This window comes from Leuresthes tenuis, unplaced genomic scaffold, assembly GCF_036924035.1.
Source record: "Leuresthes tenuis unplaced genomic scaffold, fLeuTen1.0.hap1 SCAF_8, whole genome shotgun sequence".
NCBI classification, from domain to species: Eukaryota; Metazoa; Chordata; class Actinopteri; order Atheriniformes; family Atherinopsidae; genus Leuresthes; species Leuresthes tenuis.
Window position 1 is genome coordinate 37,154,796 of NW_027325362.1, and position 21,675 is coordinate 37,176,470.

The window sequence follows — 21,675 nt, forward strand, 5'->3', positions numbered from 1 at the left end:
CTGTCGAAACCTTTCCACTGTTCTATCTCAAGTTTCACAGACAGTAAAAGCAGCCCTTCCAGCCACAGAAAACATACCTCTGCACCCACTCCAACCAGATGACAGGTGGTGAAGGAACTTCGCAGGAAACATTGGACCAAACGTTGGCAAGGCTCATTCCAGGTGCTACAGGTCATTCACACAGCTGTTAAAGTTGCAGAGAGAGCAACCTGGATTCATGCCAGTCACTGTAAGAAGGTACCAGAACCAGTAGATGACTTCCACCCTGACATACATCAGCCTAACCAACACGCCCGGAAGGACAAAGATAAGAGTCAGCAGTAAAAGCTGTACTCCACCGGTGTGTTAAGTGCTAGTAACCTCTGACACCGAAGATTGAAACATCCTTACTGAGACCTGCGATGAAGATGATCATACACATGGTGTGAACCATGGCAGAAACTGTTTGTTGTTTGTATTTTCTTATTTGTAACCAGCATGTGCACATTGTATCTTGATTTCACAGGAAGCAATAATACAGGGCTGCTGTATTGTTCCCTGTGTGTGAGGCCTCATTGTATGTATCTCACCAAATGATTCAAATGACTCAAAAAACTTCTTTGCTTTCAGAATTTTTCCTCAAGTGACGCTGACTTAGAGAGGGATGAAGATAATCATGTTTAATTTTTCATATTTTGATTGTTTATCATTGGACCCTTTATCACTATGATGCCTGCATTCTAAACTCACGTGCAAAATGCAGGCTGATTTTTTTTTTATTATAATTTTTTTTTTTATAAAACAGATAAAGTTATTATTTTCCTTATTTCTTTTGGTATTATTATAATCAAAAAGGAGGAATGTGATGCTCCTTGTCCTGTCGTTTTTATTTATTCGATCCATTTCTCCCAGTTCCGGTAGCATCAATCCTCTTGAATCCTTATTTTATAAGTCAGTTCCATACTATGTATTCTGCCCATAACTTTCATCCATTCTTCCTGTAATGGTGGGTCTGTCTTGTACCATTTTCTTGTAATTGCCTTTTTACAGGCTACTAACATCATTTTCAATATGTATCTATCGTCTTTCAACACTACATTTCCAGTAATGACGCCAAGATATAATAATGTACAAGACTTGGGTACATTCCCACATGGGGCCTTTCTGTGTGGATTTTGCATTTTCTCTCCGTGTATGCTTGGGTTCTCTCCGGGTACTCCGGCTTCCTCCCACTGTCCAAAAACCTGCATGTTAGGTTAATTGGTGACTCTAAAATTGACCTTAGGAGTGAGTGTGAGCGTGCATGGTTGTTTGTCTCGTTTGTCTCTGTGTGGCCCTGTGATGGACTGGCGACCTGTCCAGGGTGTACCCGCCTCTCGCCCGATGACCGCTGGGATAGGCTCCAGACCCCTCTGCGAAACTGACCGACGGATTAAGTGGGTATAGAAAATGGATGGATTTAGATACACCATAACCCAAAATTCTGCCTATAACTAAATGAACATTTTCCCAAAATTTTGCAATCTTAGGACAGAGCCAGAACACGTGAATGGTTCACATTTACATCTCCACAGCTTCTCCAACATGGCTGCGGTAATGAAGTATGTTTATTCCTAATTTTGGTCTTTATAAAAAATCGAATAAAATTTTTCCAGCAATGTAGTCTCCAAACATATGATGATGTCGTTAACTGCTGTGTTTTCCAAATGTGTGACCAGTCATCATGAGATATGTCGTTGTATTCCCTCTCGCCTCCATTATATGCCCATAAATTGTAGAGATTATTCTGAATTTCTTTGCGTTGTAGGCTAGAGTTTTTGTCCAGATTAACACCGTGTTTTATTTCTTTACTGAAAAAGTTCCTTATCTGCAAATATCTGAAGTGGTCCTGGTTACTTAAATCAATTTGTTTAATCTCCTGGAAGCTCATGAAGTTCCCATTTTTAATTGCTGTACATATTGCTGTTAATCCATAAGGAATCCATTGTTTAAATCTTTGGACAAGAGAACCAGGGATTAAACCCTTGTTTTAAGCTATTCACCTAAGCAATCCGAGCTCTTTCTCTAGTTTATATTTTTGTTCCAGATTAAACCAAAATTTTAGTGTAAACTGAGTGACTGTATCCACCTGTTTAATTACACTCATTGCTTCTTCTCTGTCTGCAATAAGACTTTGAATTTCTCTTCCTTGTACCAGTTTTTTTTTCTTAATTCTTCCATTTGGCAACATAATCTTTTCTACATCTTTAACACCAAAAAATATTCGGGTACATAACTCTATACGTGGTTCCAGTTGTTGTTACAGAAGGGTTAGTGAAGTTCTTTCTCTTCCACTGGTGCAGAGTGCAACAAAATAATTCACTAATATGTAAATTAGTAAAACTAACCAACTTTATCACAGCTCCAAGTACTCATCATTACCTATACTGTAAACTGTATACTGGAAAATAATGGCTGGGTGGGGAAACGTTTTTTTTCTTCTAGGATCTCAATCATTGCAATTATGTCTCATGAAGGTTCATTAGTAACTTTTCAAATGCACATTTCTACCAGCAGGCTACACTTTTCAAAAGTTTTGAATTTGGGATTGGAAATTGGTATAAATGATTATTCAGTAATACAAAATGCTCTCTCAGCCAAGCACTGCCTTAAAATAACTTACTGCTGTTTTCACCAGACCTGTACACCTGCTGCTATGTATATAGTGAAGCACTGCAAGAGTTTTCATTAAGTATTTGATTGATGAGCTTTGATGTGCGTCAAAGAGGATTCTCCCTATACATTGGAAATTAAGCCAAAAACTGCTGTTTATCTAAAGGCTCTGGGTCTGACAGTATTACTAACAACTAGCTTTAATATTTTAATGACTTATTTTCCATATGTGCAGAATTGTATGTACTAATATATTGAGGAGTTATAGGAGTGAATGGAAGTGTTTGAATCAAACAGGATGTTGCCACGCTGACAAGACAGAGATGATATACAGAGCTATACACTTATCTGCAGTCTATCCTTAATTGAAAGAAGCCACTGTTTAATAGGCAGACTGTCTGCCAGAAGCTATTCTGTTAAAGTCTGGTTGATTCTACTGATTTACAAGAAAAGGATTTTAGGAGATTGGCTGAACAAAAGTATCTTTTGTTTATGCAGTCTTAAGAACTATGTGCAAAATAGGTTCTTATCTGAAGGCTCTTTGGGTTGTTGTTTGGGCTCTATATCTAATAGACTAAGCAGGCATAAGCATATATAGCTGCAAGCAGTGATGGCGGGGTCTAGCAGAATAGCAGGTAAGCCTGTGGCTGCTCAGGAAGGCATCATGAGTCCATACACCAAGTTTGGTTGTTTCAGATGAACTCGTCTTCATCCAGGGATTCCAACGGTACCTTATTTGTCCAATTTGAACCAACGGCTCCAAAGTTATGAGCAAAATGCAATTTTTGTACTTATAGCGCCCCCTCTGGGTGGAAGTTTACCAGACTTCTTGGGCCTCTGAAAGACTTGGTCCTGAGTTTGTGTTATAAGTTTGATGTCAAAAGATCAAATGGTTGCTGAGATATGGCCTCGAGTCCTGTTTGGCGCGTCATCGCTGAGTTTGATTGGCTGCTAAGGGCAAACGGAAGCGACTTTAAAAATACCAGGTGATAGCTCTTGTGAGGCTTGGTCTGAAGATTCTATATGTCAAGTCCCGTGGAAATCAGACAATTTGGGTGACCTGTAATGCTTTATAAAGGTTTTTTATATAATTCAAAATGGCGGACAATCCAAGATGGTGCGAATGACGTCATAGTGTGTGTTGACCTCGTATACATCCAGGGATTCCAACGGTACCTCATTTGTGAAATTTGGACAAACGGGTCCAAAGATAGGAGCAAAAATGTATTTTTGCTCAATATAGCGCCCCCTATGGGTGAAAGATCACCACAATTCTTGGGCCTGTTAGGGATGGAGTCCTGAGTCTGTGGTATAAGTTTGATGTCAAAAGACCAACCGGTTGCTGAGATATGGTCTCACGTCCTTTTTGGCGTTGTCGCCGTCAACTTTGATTGGTTGTATTGGGTGAACAAAGTCGAAATTGAAGAAGAAAATGAGCAACTTTTGTGCGGATTGGTCCAAAGATACTCTGTGCCAATTTTCATGAGAATTGATCAAAATTTGTGACCTGTGAAATTTTTTTAATGTTTTCCAGAAAATCCAAGATGGCGGAAAATCTAGTCAGACGGAAAATTTAGTCAGACGGAAAATGACGTCATATCATGCGTTGGACTCGTCATGATCCAAGGATTCCAACGATACCTTGTTTTTGAAATTTGGACCAACGAGTCAAAAGTTATTTAGCTGAATGTGCTTCAAACTTTGACGTGTTGGTGGTGCTAGAGATTTTAGAGTTTGGGCACGAAATTTGTTGAGTTTGCTAATGGGATGGTCCTAAAAATATGGGCCAAATTTCACAACTTTTTACCATAGCGTTCATGGGGCTGCCATAGACTTCAATTGCAGCGGAAAGTAGAAGAATAATAAGAAAACCAGCTAAAACAATAGGTGTCTGCAGCTACGCTGCTAGACCCCTAAAAAGGTCTCTGAGACAAATCAGTATGGACCTGTGGTTAAACTTAAAATAAGTAAGGAATAGTTAGTCTTGGCTGCTTGGAACCTTGGCCCGTGTCACTTAGTCATTTAGCAGAACTGATACAACAAAGTGTAATATGTAGCATGTCCAAATCAGGACAAAGTGTGACCAGAAATCTGTGAAGCATGACTAAAGCTTAGTTTATGCTTCTCTGTCACGTCGATGACGTAGATGAGATGCCGTCATTGAGCATTTGAAGTTCTGCATCGAGGAAACGCATTGCTCTGCAATTCACCATGCCGCTAGGGGTTTGTGGCTGTGTGGTGTAAGGGGTTATAGTCGAATCCTTGCTTTTTCGTCTGGTGTTCTTCTTGTTAACAACAGTAACCAATGGCAACCGAGGTGGAGCAGCTGTATTTGCAGTTGGAGTTCATCAATATTGAAGAACAAATGCTTATATTGCAAATGTTGAAGCACTGGTGACAGAGAAGACATTTGCAGAGGTGGTCTGTACGACCGGTCGAGGTTGGGAACGGTGAATTTACACCGTGGTTCACCCACTAAGGGACCTGCATAAACAAATGCCTCCACCTTAAACCAATTTATTTAACCGTAACAGTATTATCTTTTGGTCTGCAGCTATAAAAAAATTTGTCACTGTACAAATATTTATAGACCTAACTTCAAAGTCAGTGATACATCTGGGCTGTATGATGTCAGCAGAAGATAAGATACTTTATGGTCATTACTTACTGTATTTCTACATAGTGAAATTTTGATATTTAGAAGAGAGTTAAAACTGGCACATGTATAATTTCAACTTGAAAACTTGAGCAGCTATATTTTAAGTAGCTGGGCTCAAAGATTAAATAGCACCAATTTTTTTATCCTTATTCATCTGGATAGCAGCAGCTATGAGAGGCCTGCATCAGCTTATTGCAGAGGCGCATTAAGGTACAGTTTGCACCATTTTTCACCATTGCACCAGTGAGGCTGAATGCCTACAATAACTCATTTTTGCTCAATGTTACTTTCTCAGGCCAAGAGTATACTTTCTATAGATGAGTATTACATATTTGGAGGCCAATGCTTACCCCAGAACAAGCAATAACCTAACAATTAACATGGTATATACTATTTTTTTATATCCAGTCTCATGGCAAATCATGAAATATTCATAGAAAAAAATATTCAGTTAATTCATGTCAATAGGCACAACTCCATAAAGTAATAAAGTGTCATAGCATTTCATGAAAAGACCACATTTGACTGTTACATCGGGGGTCAAACGTTCACATCAGAGAGGTTGGAAGTTATCACTACACACCCAACTGCCAAGTGGGAGAATAAAGATTAAGTCTTGAACACAGGTGCCCTGAAGAAACTGCTCTTTAGAATGGAATTTAAATTTTTTACTTTTAATCCAATCACTTTTATCTTAAAATGTTGTTCTTTCATTATATTGCTGTTGGGTTTTTTTTTCTTTTTTTCTGCTGTTTCACTCACAAGATGGTTAAAGTTAGGAAAACATGGACCACAATTCAACTGACACATAACACGTTCTTTTCCCGGATTACTGGCCAATGTGTTATGGCATGATGGGAAGTCTATTTCGCAGTGGATCCCGCCAGACCCTGTTTGCCTCTCAGGTGATGCGCTACAATGACCTCTATGCCACCTCTTTTATCAACCTGCTCTACTACCCCTTCAGCTATTTGTTCACGGCAGCACGTGTACTGGTAAGGTAATTATTATATTATTTTTATGCAAAATATGCAGAAAAAACACAAAGAAATTGATATTACACAATGTTGTCTCTTTGTGCTATGTAGGCAAGGCAAGTTTATTTGTATAGCACAATTCAACAACAAGGTGATTCAAAGTGCTTCACAGAGACAGAAAGAAATAAAAAGCATGATTTAAAATTTAAACAAAAGAAGGAAATAAGAACAATAGATAAAATCAGAAAAAATTATATATATGAAAGATAAAATCAATAGTTAAAACATGATTCCGTTTTGAAACTCAAGCTTATTCAAATGCAGCTGAAAATAGGTGTGTCTTCAACCTGGACTTAAATACACTGAGTGTTTCAGCTGATCTGAGGCTTTCTGGGAGTTTGTTCCAGACATGTGGAGCATAGAAGCTGAATGCAGCTTCTCCATGTCTGGTTTTGACTCTGGGAACTGATAAAAAACCGGATCCAGATGACCTGAGGGGTCTGGAAGGTTCATAGTGGGTCAGGAGGTCACTGATGTATTTTGGTCCTTGACCATTCAGAGCTTTATAGACCAGCATCAGAACTTTAAAGTCTATCCTCTGATGGACAGGCAGCCAGTGTAAAGACTTCAGAGCTGGACTGATGTGCTCCACTTTTTTGGTCTTAGTGAGGTATGTATTTGTGTGCCCCTAATGATAAATTAAATGAAGTCTTTCTTAAATATAGAGGTAAGTGGCTGATTTCGGAAGTCATTTATATATATTTTTTTATTAAAATTTTTCTGAACATTATAAACACAAACTATACATACAACCCCAAATCAGAAAAAGTTTCTATAGAATGGAAAAAGCAAGTATGAACCCAAGACATGTCATGATTTTTCTCATCAGTTCAATTCTATTGTCATACATCCATTTTTACATTTCAGAACTGAAACACATTCCAAAAGGAACATTGGGAAGGGGTCAGTTTAGGGATAGTTGGTTAATGATAATAATAATGAGGTCATATCAAACAAGCCATATAAACGGAGGATTCTTATCATAATGCGATACAATTGAACGTTTGTCAACAAATGTGTGCGAAACTGATAATGATAGTCTGGGCTCAGAGACATGTGGGATTAATCATCTCACAGTATAAATATGTCTTGTTGTCAGACCAAATACTATTTAAGATCTTTTTGCTTTTTAAAGATGAAAAGGACAAACTGTTATCAGCAACAAAAGGACCATCCAAACTGTTATTAGCAACAAGTTCAAAAGCCAAGCTCTGTTATGTTGTGGTATTGTATCAGCACGCTTTTGAACTGGTCTTGCTGACTGTTATCAGCAAGTGTTTAGAACCACCTAATTCAATTCAATTCAATTTTATTTATATAGCGCCAGATTACAACAATTGTCATCTCAAGGCACTTAAGTAATATAGTCCAATTCAAGCCAACTGGAATTCAATTCATTGTAATCATAATCCAATTAATTCATATAGAGCCAATTCAAAAAATAATATCCTAGCTGAGGAAACCAACAGATTGCACCGAAACTTGTCTTCAGTCCAATCTCCCGTCCTGAGCGTGCCTGAGGCGACTGTGGAAAGGAACGACTCCCTTTTAACAGGAAGAAACCTCTGGCAGAACCAGACTCAGGAAGGGTGGCCATCCGCCTCGAGCAGCTGGGGTTTGAGAAGACAGAAAAGAGGGTAAAGAGTGGGGAAAAACACCATAACGCCATTCAAAGGATATCTGTTGGAACAGGGAAAGACAAGTTAATAACCACAATAATGTCACATGTACATAATATCATTTGAGAAATTAAACAGGTGGGAAAAAAGAGAGCAAAGTGAGGAAAGGTGTGACAGATGAGGTCCCCCAGCAGTCTAAGCCTATAGCAGCTTAACTATGGGATGTTTCAGGATTACCTGAGCCATCCCTAACTATAAGCTTTATCGAAAAGGAAAGTTTTAAGCCGAATCTTAAAAGTAAATGGACATGTACTTGTATAGCGCTTTTCTAGTCGAACTGACCACTCAAAGCGCTTCACTACATACATACTTCACTACCCACTCACACACATTCATACAGCACGTCTTAAGATTCTTAACTACATGCTTTTTCTAATCACTCACACACACATTCATACCCCCAATGATACACTGGGAGGCAACGTGGGGTTCAGTGTCTTGCCCAAGGACGTTTCGACATGTATCCTGGGGAAGCCAGAGTCGAACCACCGACCTTCTGATTGGTGGGCGACTGCTCTTCCTCCTGAGCTACAGCCGCCCCTACAGTGGAAAGGGTGTCTGCTTCCCGGACATTTACTGGCAGCTTATTCCACAAGAGAGGGGCCTGATAACTGATCTACTTTTAGAAACTCTGGGAACAACAAGTAAACCTGCAGTTTGGGAGCGAAGTGCTCTGTTAGGAAAATATTTTACAATGAGATCTTTACGATATGATGGAGCTCGGTCATTAAGAACTTTATATGTGAGGAGAAGAATCTTAAATTCTATTCTGAATTTAACAGGGAGCCAATGAAGAGAAGCTAAAACTGGAGAAACATGATCTCTGCTGTTAGAGAATCGGTCCAAGCACAGAACCCTGAGGAACTCCATGACTTGTGTGAGGAAGATTCTTCATTTACAAGAACAAACTGGAATCTATCAGATAAATATGACTTAAACCAGCCTAATGCAGTTCCTTTAATCCCAATAACTTGTTCAAGTCTCTGTAACAGAATGCTGTGATCGATCGAATCAAATGCAGCACTGAGATCCAACAGGACAAGCACAGAAACAAGTCCTCTATCAGAGGCTAAGAGAAGATCATTGGTAACTTTCACCAGTGCTGTTCCTGTGCTATGATGCACTCTGAATCCTGACTGAAACTCTTCAAACTGATTATTTCTATGTAAATTATCACAAAGTTGAACTGCAACTATTTTTTCTTTAGGGAACTTTAGACAAAAAAGGGAGATTGGATATAGGTCGATAATTAGCCAACACTTCTGAATCAAGAGTAGGTGTTTTAAGTAAAGGTTTAATTACAGCAACCTTAAAAGTCTGAGGTACATATCCTGTCAACAAAGACAGATTGATCAAATCCAATATGGAAGTGTCAATTAAGGGGAAAACGTCCTTGAACAGTCTGGTTGGGATTGGGTCTAACATACAAGTTGATGGTTTAGAAGAGAATATTGCTGTTGTTAGCTCAGAGAGATCAACTGGGCAGAAGCTGTCTAAATACAAATCAGGTTCGAAAGATACTTCTAAAGCTGCTCTACTTGATGATACATCAGTGATAATAATGGGAAGGATTCCATCAATCTTCTATCTGATAGAAACAATTTTATTGATGAAGAATCTCATGAAATCATCACTGCTGAGAGTTAAAGGAATACATGGCTCAACAGAGCTCGGACTCTTTGTCAGCCTGGCTACAGTGCTGAAAAGAAACCTGGGATTATTCTTATTATCTTCTATCAATGATGAATAATAAGTAGTTCTAGCTTTACGAAGTGCTTTCTTATACGTTATTAAACTATCTTTCCAGACTAATTGAGACTCTTCTAAATTAGAGGAACGCCACTGTCTCTCCAGCTTTCTTGCAGTCTGCTTTAAAGCAGCTGTGAATTATACCAAGGAGTCAACCTCTTCAGAGGGGCAACATTGTCCAGTGTTGTATGCATTGAAGCTATAGTGCTGTCAACAAGAGAGTCAAGTTCTACTGGAGTAAAATTTAGGTAGCCGTCCTCTGTCATATCTGCACATGGCAGTGAAGAAAAGGATGATGAAATCAACTCTTTAAATCTGGTTACAGCATTCTCTGATAGACACCTTCTATATGTAGAATTCTTCTCAGAAACCGTATAGTCAAGTAATGTAAATTCAAAAGTTATCAAAAAATGGTCAGACAAGACAGAGTTATGAGGGAACACTGTTAACTGTTCACTCTCAATGCCATAAGTCAGCACAAGGTCAAGGGTATGATTAAGGCAGTGAGTAGGTCTGTGAACACTTTGAGAAAATCCAATAAAGTCTAATATAGAATTAAAGTTAATATTTAGGCTGTCATTTTCAACATCTACATGAATATTAAAGTCACCCACGACAATGACTTTATCTGTACTCAGCACTAACTGGGATAAAAACTCTGAGAATTCAGACAGAAACTCAGAATAAGGGCCAGGTGGACGATACACAACAATAAACACAAGAGGTTTTTGTGATTTCCACTTTGGGAAAAACTGAGAATCAGAGATTCAAAAGAGCTAAAACTAATCTTGGGTCGAGGACTGATTAGTAACCCTGATCTGAAGATAGCTGCCACTCCTCCTCCTCTGCCTGTGGTTCGAGGAACGTGAACATTTAAATAGTAATTTAAATAATGCTCAAACATAGTGTTTGTAATGGACAGTCCATGGCTAGCACAGACTTGAAAACACCACTTGGGTTCAGGTCATGAAGAGGGAGAACAATGAAATCCCCAGGTGGCACTTCTAAGATACCACCCAGAGACTGATTGGGTAATCTGAACTGCTGTCTGGTGCAAATGCACAAACCATGGTCAGAGCCTTCCCTGCTGCAACTTGAAGCTGCAGTGAGGTGACTCTGTCACTCAACTGGGAGAACTTCAACATTGAGGTGCTCAGCCAGGGGTACCCAAACCCACCTGGCACCTCTCTATCTGGGCAGCTTTGGAGTACGAGAGAGTCCAGCCCCTTTCTTGGAGTTTGGGACCAGAGCCCACGCTGTGTGCATAGGTGAGCCTCACTATACAGTAGTTTGCTCACCAACTGGCTTTTTTCCTGGCAGCAAGGTGAAGTTCTATGTCCCCCATCAGTTTGCAACACTGGGAATCTGCAATGCCAAACCCCCGTTTTTGCCTGCAACCCAGCAAAACTGCACTTGATCTTGATCAATCAGTGCAGTGTACGGTATGGTGAATTGTAGCTGAAAGAAGTAGCAAGTTAGCAAGTCTCCACTAAACCCTTTTTTGCTCTTAAGCAGCCGGTCTTCCTGTCTCAACCTATACATAAACACCTCCCCTCTCCCTGTACAACATCTGGGGTGAATAACCTTAAAAAGTTATAAATGTTCTGCTGTGTTGAATGTAGTGATAATTCTTGATGTAAACTGCAAACAAAAAGAAACTTTTGATGGAGTTCTCATATAATTTTTTGTACTCTTAATGATGAACTTCTGTTGCTGTGAGCATGTATCGCGATCATTGTGTGACATAATTGCCTCCTCCTGATTAAAAAAAAAAGTTTCCCTTTTAGATGCCTCATGAGTCGACAGTGGAACACTTGCTTGTCAATATCATTGAGACAGAGTCGCCGCTTGCCACACGAAACTATCATGATGTTGACTGTTACGTGCCAGGCGGCCAGGTATTCTGTGGTTTTGTGTCTCCTCCCCCCTTCCCTGTGTGTTGTCTTTAGGTAATTGCTACCACTACCGCTGACCTATCACAACTGAGGAGCCACTTTAAAATGGAGGAATTCTTTGGCCTTTGCGGGCTTCTTGACTCTTGATTTTGCTGCACATGATCGCTACTAACCTTGTCTCTTTTTTGGTGCTCTTTCAGAGACATATTTCTTCAGGTAGGTGTGGGAGGTTTTGGGACTAGGTAAGTTGGGGTACCCTTTACATTTCTGTTGCACTCACGTAGCATGTAATTGTTATTATAGGGGCGGCTGTAGCTCAGGAGGAAGAGCAGTCGCCCACCACCAGAAGGTCGGTGGTTCATTGGGGGTATGAATGTGTGTGTGAGTGATTAGAAAAAGCATGTAGTTAAGAATCTTAAGACGTGCTGTATGAATGTGTGTGAGTGGGGTGAATGCGGCATGTAGTGAAGCGCTTTGAGTGGTCAGTTAGACTAGAAAAGCGCTATACAAGTCCGTTTACCATTCCATTCCACTAGGTTTATTGGTTGTGCCGCCACTGTACTGTTTTGGAGGGTATTTTGTTAGAGAAGCCAGTTAGGTATTTTGTTTAATTTCTTTCTTCAGATATAGCTCAGACAGGCCTTCTTTTGTTGTATTAATTTCATTTTATTTGGCACAATCACTGTCCGCCCCAAGCACCCCATTTCTTCCCTCAGGCTCCACAGGAGATCACCCACTGTCATGATGAGGATGATGAGGATGAGGAGGAAGAGTAAATCAAAGGAGATCAGGCTTTCTCACGTCAAGCATATTGTTGAAATGTTTAAAGTCTCTTTATGCCACTGTTCTGTAGCAGCTGATTATAGTCATCAGATCCATTGGCTGTCGAGCTGATCAATTTTAACCTTTAGATTAACTACAGGTGTACCACCATGGCAATTTATGCTAGAAGCCCTGTTCAGGAGGTAATAGTTAGTTTCTGAGGTAATAGATCGACACATTTAAAAGCATTGCCTCCTCTGGGGTGCCTTCTGGGTGCGCAGTGGCTCCCCAAATACAGTCGCTGCAGGCCCCGAGCCTGGTGGACATCAAGCCCTCCTGCCCTGTGGCAGGTCACAGGAAACAAGGCTGCCTATTGCAGGCAGTCTCTGGCTGCTTTCTCCGGGGGAGCTTCTCTCCCCTCGTCTATATCACATACCCCTCTCCCCTCTGACTCCTGTGCACAGCACACACTCGCGTAGGGTTTTGGGGGCGTTCTGTGGGGTGTAGTGGATGGGGCCACGTGGTTGGTCCCCTTGGCTGCACTCTGCAGTTCCCCGCCCCTGTTTTAATTACACCTTAGACATCACTACTTATCAGACACACACACACATTAGGTCTTGGGGGGTGGTAGCAATGAGTGACATCTGGTGGATGGGGCTCTTTGGGTATGTAGGCTGCCCAGAGGGCCGCGCTCCCAAGGTTGGCTGCCCCTCAATTTTAATCGCTCACTATTAGAAAATATTGAAGAGCCAGAGGGGTGAGGGGAGGGGTCTTCCCACACCCCTGTTGCCTGGTTGCTGCCCGGGCAGGAGGGGCCATTATATACAAGACAGTATATAATCCCCTTAGTTAATCTCTGTCCTTGTTAAATCCTTGCTACAATCTACAATATGAGCATTTATAGAAAACCATACCATTATGTTTCCCCATTGTTACCTTAAGGCAACAACCCAGTTTCTGGTATGGATTGGGGGACAGATTTGATGATTGATATATTAACAGGGATCCCACAGGCTTCCAAAAGTAGTGTATTTTTTTTCTTCCAAAAAATAAAATTCATGCCATAAAGGGTTAACCTAGCTAGTGACAATTTAATCGGTGTTCTGTCTGTTCAGACTTGCCAGATTAAAAAAAACTTAAGAACACTACATACATTTATATTTACATAGTACAATAACAGATGGTGAACAAAATGTGAAGAAACAGTGAAAGAAATCTGTATAATATAACAATCAATATAATATAACAAGAAACAGCTCAGAAACAGCTAAATAAGGATTTATTAATCCAAATTTTCTCACACAACACAAACAAATTGTCAGGAACGGTGGAGGAAGGTAGGACCCAGATGCAGTCTTCAAAATGTAACAAAGGTTATTTCTACAAGGCAAACACAGGAAGCGCAGCTGAGCAGGATTATCATAAATACTTACGGTAGCAAAACAAGACTGTGGATAAACAACAAGACTATGGATTTAACTTGACTGTGGTTAACAAGACGATGATTAAATAAACTATGAAACTGTGAGGCAAAACCAGACTTAGCATTTCGTGACTGTGGTATGAAGGGTAAGTGAGGATTCTTCAAAGACTGGGACTGAACATGGAAACTAAATGCTGTGGGGAAGTGATTGGTGAGGGATGTGCAGCTGTGGAACAGAAAACAGGTGACTAGAGTCACAGGGGAAAAACATGACAAGAATCTGAAACAAAGAACCTAAAAACAGGAATATTAAAACCTAAACCGTGACGCAAATTTTGCAGCAGTGCAGTGCTCACCCCTCTGGACACAAATCAGGAGCTTTAATTACTGTTTACAGCAATTACCAGATATTTCAGGTGATTACTCTTTACAACTGAGCTAATAAGAATGAACCACATCCAGCGTTAAGGATGAGTATGTAGTGTTCTGGAAGGATAAGAACATTGCGTTTCACGAGTAAATGGTAAATGGTAAATGGACTTGTACTTGTACAGCGCTTTTCTAGTCTAGCTGACCACTCAAAGCGCTTCACTACATGCCGCATTCACCCCACTCACACACATTCATACAGCACGTCTTAGGACATAACTACGTGCTTTCTAAGCATTCACACACATTCATACCCCCAATGATACACTGGGGGAGCAACGTGGGGTTCAGTGTCTTGCCCAAGGACGCTTCGACATGTATCCTGGGGAAGCCAGAGTCGAACCACCGACCTTCCGATTGGTGGGCGACTGCTCTTCCTCCTGAGCTACAGCCGAGTACAGAAGAGCAGCAAGTAAGAAGGATAATAACAACCTATTAATTTCTGAAATTAGGTGAGCTAACCAACACCAACAATAACACTTGAACAATGAGGTAAAGATCATGTACATACTTATTATTTTATTGTTACTCATGCTTGTATGTGCTGTTCTGATATCTGGAGTAAACATGTTGACTAGTGCAACGACAGGCTCCCAGCAGGGACCTGATATTGCTGTAAAAATTAGGCCCAGTCATCACGGTCATGTTTGATCTAAAACAATACTTTAAAAAAAAAAAAAAAGAGATTTGGTCTCTGCTTCATTTTTTGTAGCAGTAGTTTGTTTAGTACTCTAAAAACTGAACATGATTGAATTTTTAAAAAGTCATTCAAGATCATTTATTTGTAGAAAAACTATATTTCCTACCAGATAACTCATCTATCTAGCCAAGCTTCCACAAAGAACCAGGGTGCACCCTGGCAGGGTGTTATGGTACACCACATGACTAAAACGACATGAGACACAGACAGCAATGCATGCACATACCTGCAGTGAGTTTAGAATATTGAATCAAACATACATGCATTTCAGGACTGTGGTAAGGAACCTGTTCCACTGCACTGCAACAATCATAGTATCCTCTGAAACTCTGTAAACAACTGCTATCATGGGGGGAGAAAAGTGTACGACCCAAACACATTCATGGATTATCTGTCACAAGAGCTAGAGCTATTATGAAAACTTACTTGCTTACTACATTCAAAAACAGGCTTTACTATCACTTTTCATCTGCAACAAAGAGTTTTATTTCTATACATCTTAATTCAAGAGATAAATCTGGCTTTCACATTAAAAGGCCTGTGTAGTCAGCTCAGCCAGCTTTTAGTCTTAAGGTCCAGAGGCGAGTAGATTTTTGAGATGTAGCATTTAGCCATGGAATTTTATCCTTGCGGATGTCAGGGCTATCATCGAGATAAACCTTATTTTCACAAAGAAAGAAGCTGAGGATGGCCTGACAGTACACAGGATAACCTTTGTTCCTGAGGGGAGGCATGTTCTTTTTCCAAAGTAAAAATGAGGGCATGTGATTGCTGCTGATTGTTTGTTGTAAATATAAGGCAAAAACACTATTTGAATTCCAAGAAAACTGATGGAGAATTGGAACATTGGCAAAGGAGGAACATTGAATTTGAGCTCAGACATTTTCTAAAATTGTGAAATACAGCACTGGCTTTTGTTGAGCATGGTCTCTTTTGAACACCAATTTTCCGTTAGTTCTACAAACAAGAAGAGTTTTCTGTATCAGGAGTTTTAAAAGTCAGCCTTCGCTTAGTTAAAGTTAGAAAAAAACACTATTCCCACACCATGTCTCTCATTGTTTTGCTTTGCAAAATTACAGGATGCCTATAGAATCCTGATTTAACTTTTTATTCCCATATACCAGGGATGTCCACATCCGGTTCTCAAGGGCCACTGTCCTGCAGGTTTTAAATGTTTGCCTGCTTCAACACACCTGATTCAGATCAATACATCATTAGCAGTCTTGTGCAGAACTTAATAATCTTTAGAAAGAGATCGATTTAATCTGAATCAAGTGTGTTGAGGCAGGGAAACGTCTAAAACCTGCAGGACAACGGCCCTCGAAGACTGACTTTAGAGATTCCTGCCATACACTCTTAATATGTGAGCCAAGATAAGCACATATTCCAGTTTTACATTTCCAGACAACAATGAATACAAAAAAAATTGTCTTTAAGTATTTATTAGTGTCTGCTACTGGGAGAAACAGCCAAATTACCCCAGAACTTAATTCCCTTGTTAGCTAATGTAAAATGGTCTCAACTCCATTCAGAACCTCCCCTCAAACTGTTAGGTGACATCGTGGGAAGGCCCATCTCACAGTCTGAAACCATCCAACACATTAATTGGGAGAATTAGCAAGATAGGCATCTGAGACAGAGTCAATGAAGATTATGGAATTGTTTTTCTTTCTTCAAAGCCATTTCACTATCAACAGAGAAGCTTATAATATAACCCAATAGGACAACTCTTTAAGCTTCCAATGAATGGCCCTTCTCAAGATACTCTGCCTTCCTTTTCTAAACCAAGGAACCAATTTTACACAATTTCAATTTTACTCCATCATACACCATCTATCTATGGATTCTGCTGTCAGTGAATCCTCTATGTCTCGTGAACACATGTAGCAACATAACTCATGGTCTCAGGGATACTGTCAGGGTCAGTCAGCTGTCTGGCCTTCAGCCTTCAGGCTCATATGTTTTTTGCTTTGCTCATTATCATGATGCTGAGTCATTGAAAGAGTCATGGCCATTTCTGAAGTCTGAGAATTAATTTAAATGTCATCTTGATTTCTGTCTTTCTCTCTTCATAATATGCTGTACATAACTTTTGAATAAATACCTTTGAACTCAACTATACTTTTGAACTCAACTCGTTTGATTTTTAGATGGAACACTCCTTATACATTTTTGCTATCACAAAACATCCTCAAATAAAAGTTGACACAGATAAAAGTAACGTACATTGGAGATTCCTCATTTATTGCTGAACCTTAAGTGCACTTACCCAGGCCAACCTGAAAGGTTAATATGAAAGCTGAGTTCAGTATTACCAAATTTTTGAACGACGTATCATAATTTAGTCTGTATCATAACATTGTACTGCAAGTACTGCAAGTATTCACTGGAACAGTTATTCCCTAAAAATATCCCATATCACACTTATGCCAGCTTAAAATCGCATATACAGCATTTGTATATCGTGTGCTTTACTGCACTGCTCTATTGCAGCTGCATATGTGCATTCACACTACCGCATTACAACTAAAGCCTGCAAATATTTTTACACAACACCTTTAATAGTTCACAGAAATGTCTGTACTCAATGGTTAAAATAACTCAAACAGTGAAGATATGAGAATTTAGCTGAGGACTGCTTCCCTTTTGCTTATCTCATGCTTCAAAAATAGGCACCCCACCAAAACTCCAGAAAACATGCAGTTGCATCTGTTACCATGTGAGCCAAAATGTGAATCACAATACTCACATGAAAAGCACATGACATGCAGATATGAGATACTGGCTTTAAACTTTTAAGTATATAGTAAAAAAAAAAAAGAAAAAAAAGACACACTTTATACATGTTACCAAAAAAGGGCACCAAGGATTTAAGAAACATAACTTACTACTTTCAAGACCATTTTCACATCTCACCATTTAGTTATAACGTAAAGATCATTAAAAAATTTCACATGGAGTTATTTGTTCCTGTGACCTTAATTTATACCAGTCACTGAGTAAGTGGTGGAATCTCAGTGTAATGAGGTTTTCGTAAAGGTGTTTCATCTCACATTGGTGACCTATCCAGGGTGTACTCTTGTCCAGCGGCAGCTGGGATAGGATCCAACCCCCTGCGACCCTGAATTGCATTAAGTGGGTAAAGAAAAAGGATGTGTGGATGTTTGAGCTCACGACACCATTTCACCAGTCATTAAAAATCTGTAATTATTCAATGGAGGAAAAAAAAAAGCTAAATCGATTGACTAGAACTTGTTTAACATAGAAAAATAAGGCAATAGCTTGAAGTGGTGTTTGATCTGATTCAAAGAAATTTTATTTAAGTGTTTTAATACACTGATCAAAACATTTTTCATAACACAAAAAGTGTCTTGTACAAAGCTTTGTACAAAAATTCTTAAACACTGGCACTATGTTTGAATTAGAGTAGCACTTCAGTTAAAAAAATAACCTGAGGGCAGACCCTCCAAGGGTCTGCAGTAAGGTATCAAACAATAAAGCCTTAAATCCTTAAAGTATTAACATAGGAACCCCTTGTTGTTAGGCATCCGTAATCATAAACTGTGTCCTCCGTCACTTTACTGTCACTTCAGAAGATGTGTCAGTTGGTCCTGCAGGTTTCTAGAGTGCTCTACACTGGAGAATAAAAAAAACAGGAGTATAAATGGGAGAACAATTGCATGTCATAAGTTTGTGTTATGGCTTACTGCTGAAATAGCAAGGTCAGCTGTTTCCCCTCAAGCCTAAATAGTGTTTAGACTTACTTCTTCTGGATAGCCTCCTGCCTGTAAGAGAGAAAATGAGATACACTTACTATAATTCTGACTTCCATAGTTTGAACCAAAGTGAATGACTTTCATGGAAATCCACTCAGCAGATTCTTACTCACTGGTATTGTAAATGTGTGGTGATAATGGACATTTTTCTCAGACTCTGAAAGACATATTATAATGACATTGAATAGTGGATTATAAAAACAGGAACAGAAATCCTAATTAACTCTCTGAGTTGTAACAAACAGTGACCTAAAAATGATTAAATGTAATCTTAGTTAAATCTTGTCAGATTCCCGTAAAAAAAATAATTTCCTTTTATTACTTTCTCTTTTGTTTTTGTTTTTTTCGAGATGACCCTGTCCTTGTTAAATAACTGGAGGTACAGTCACTGACTTCTTCATTTAAACACTTACATCCTCAGAGTGCAGAATGGCATCCTCTTGAATGACCATATTCCTTGCTGCTTGACCAAGGAGCTGGAAGAGAAAATAGTAACAAGTGTTTTGGACTGCAGTTATTAATCATTAATCCGTAAATAATTTTGTGGAATATTATAGTAATGATAAAACATATAAACTATAGGTATCATCTGGTACCCGCTTTATCAAGTTCAGGGTAATGGGAACCTATCCCAGCTGTCACGAGGAAAGAGGCAGGGTACACCTTGAACAGGTCGCCAGTCCATCACAGGGCCACAAAACCATGCACACTCACTCCTAGGGTCAGTTTAGAATCATCAATCAACCAAACATGCATGTTTTTGCGCAGTGGTAGGAACCGGGAACCTGGAGAGATCCCACACTGGTATGGGGAGCACATGCAAAAAAGCTCCAATGGTGATTCAAACCAGGAATCTTCTTACTGTGAGGAAACAGAGCTAACCACTACACCCCTGCCCATACCCAATTAATGTTCAGACTCTCATTATAAATTTATTTCAGACAAGGTGCGCAACAAAAGTAATAAATTATAGAAATAAAATGACTATTAAAGATGATTCTGATAGAAAACAATGCTGTACCCAAGATTGTAGACAAAGCTGCAAATATGGATATTGTTTAACGAAGAAATAAATTCTAAAACATAGATGCTTCACACACCATAGTCTCAAGATTGGACACCCACGACTAGTCAGCAAATTTAGTATCCAGTCTTATTTGGACACATGGACACAGACACCCCCTCTGCAGTTCAGTTGTATCATGGAATGGTCAGATAAATGATGTCACAGTGAAGCAGATCATTTCATTATAAAATGTCATGGTGTCATTATTTTAGGCCTCACGGCACCAGCCAACTGTGGCTAGTGATTGCAGTCAGTTGATTTTCAGCTTTACTGGCCATGACAGTATTTTTCCTTTATTCATTTATTCTATTTTATTTTTCTCTTAACAGGTTGAGGAAAAAAATATGTGATAAGTTACAGGGACCTTATGACCTGTTAAGTTGTTAAAGAGAACTGTCTTCATTGTAAGTAAGGATGACCCTAAGCTCACAATTTGTAATATCTGTAATGGGCCTTATACACCAAACAAACATTTGGTGTAAGCGGGTATAGAAAATGGATGGATGGATGGAATTTTGTACAAGTACATTTAGTACATTTACTCAAGCACTTTATAGTCAGGTTATGGCTATAAAGGTCAGAGGATAAAGATTATGTCAATTCATCTTTAGCACTGGCTTTAATTATGTTGGTATTCAAAAGTATTATGGAAAGTAATTCATTTGCTCAAACACTTTATTAAAATCCAACTTTCATGATTTGTGATTATTTCCATTTTATGCTTTTACATTAAACTTATAATTGACAACATTTTAGAGAAAAATATTGTGCTTTAACATTCTATCAGTTCAAACTTAATGGGATGCACACGGAACAATCAACTCAATCATAATTGGAAAGTTGCAAAAAATCTTCTTCGTGTCCTCAATCAGTTAGCTTAGTCTTCTTAATTTATCCATTGTACACGATGCAAAAACTAAAAACTAAAAGCTTGAAAAAGTGTGATCAGCAAATTATCAATATTTTGAAAAAAAATCTTTGTGTTGTGAGAAAATGACAAACAATTCAGCAAAGTAAATTATTTACAATAAAACCCATAAATTTAAACTTCCGCAAGGTTTAAAAAATAAAAGAAAAAAGTTTCTTTACATAATGACACGGGTTTTCGCGGTCAGTTTTAAACTTTTCAAGAAATCCTCTGGTTTTAAAAATACTATTTCGAACACTTTTCACGTTTTTTTTATATTTGGCTTAAGGTATAAATGACGCAGTAAATAAATGTAGCTGTAAATTGATATTGATTCGGTATTTTCACAGGGGTAAATTACTCACCAAAGACCCACCTCCACTCACTGTGGTATCTGCATTTAAAGGGGTCTGATTACTTACTTCGCCTTTTCACTGCTAAGGTTTATTGCCCGAATAAAACAATGCATTAATACAGCTGGTTTTCTTAATCAATGTCAATTCACGAAAATATAACCACATGCCTAATTTTCAAAATCCCTTACGATGATGTCATTAAAATATATGTTGTCCTAAAAATAAATGCTTTAATTTTGGAAATTTTTCATCTATTCTGGTGATGTTTCCGGTTGCTACATGGGCTAGTACTATGAGCAAAACACTAGCTGCAGCTAGAAATAAAGTAAAATGACTCATATTGCTTTACCTCTTGACTGCGGGATCCCTTCAATACTTGGCGGGTGAGCGCGATTACATCGCCGCTGCAGGAACCTACTTTGTCGGATAACAAACCTTTAACAGACTGGCCAAACCGCGGAAGAGAATCAGCTGAAGCCATTTTTTTTTTTTTTTTTGTGGCGAGGAACAGTGTGTGGAAAGGGTCAAATTTCACCGAAATGCGTTCAGTACACGCCTTTAATTAACAAAGTTACCAAAACAGTATCAATGAAAATACTATTATTG

At 39.0% G+C, this 21,675-nt stretch overlaps 1 protein-coding gene across 1 annotated transcript; it reads right to left on the minus strand.

The window, feature by feature from the left end:
* Nucleotides 1-18,260: 18,260 nt before the first annotated feature.
* On the minus strand, nucleotides 18,261-21,581 carry borcs7 (BLOC-1 related complex subunit 7). The gene is made up of 5 exons (XM_072391627.1): nucleotides 21,419-21,581; nucleotides 19,154-19,216; nucleotides 18,854-18,897; nucleotides 18,729-18,749; nucleotides 18,261-18,600 (listed from the first exon to the last, which is right to left on the minus strand). The coding sequence occupies exons 1-5, from the start codon at nucleotides 21,548-21,550 to the stop codon at nucleotides 18,549-18,551; spliced, it is 312 nt and encodes a 103-aa protein (XP_072247728.1). The 5' UTR covers nucleotides 21,551-21,581; the 3' UTR covers nucleotides 18,261-18,548.
* Between the last annotated feature and the right edge of the window lie 94 nt (nucleotides 21,582-21,675).

What these genes read in the sequence shown, in the direction of transcription:
- borcs7 (XM_072391627.1), bottom strand. Translation starts at nt 21,550, where the DNA reads ATGGCTTCAGCTGATTCTCTTCCGCGGTTTGGCCAGTCTGTTAAAGGT. An exon ending in CCATTCTGCACTCTGAGGAT is followed by an intron (nt 18,898 to 19,153) that starts GTAAGTGTTTAA and finishes TATGTCTTTCAG; the next exon opens with AGTCTGAGAAAAATGTCCAT. An exon ending in CAGGAGGCTATCCAGAAGAA is followed by an intron (nt 18,601 to 18,728) that starts GTAAGTCTAAAC and finishes TTTATTCTCCAG; the next exon opens with TGTAGAGCACTCTAGAAACC.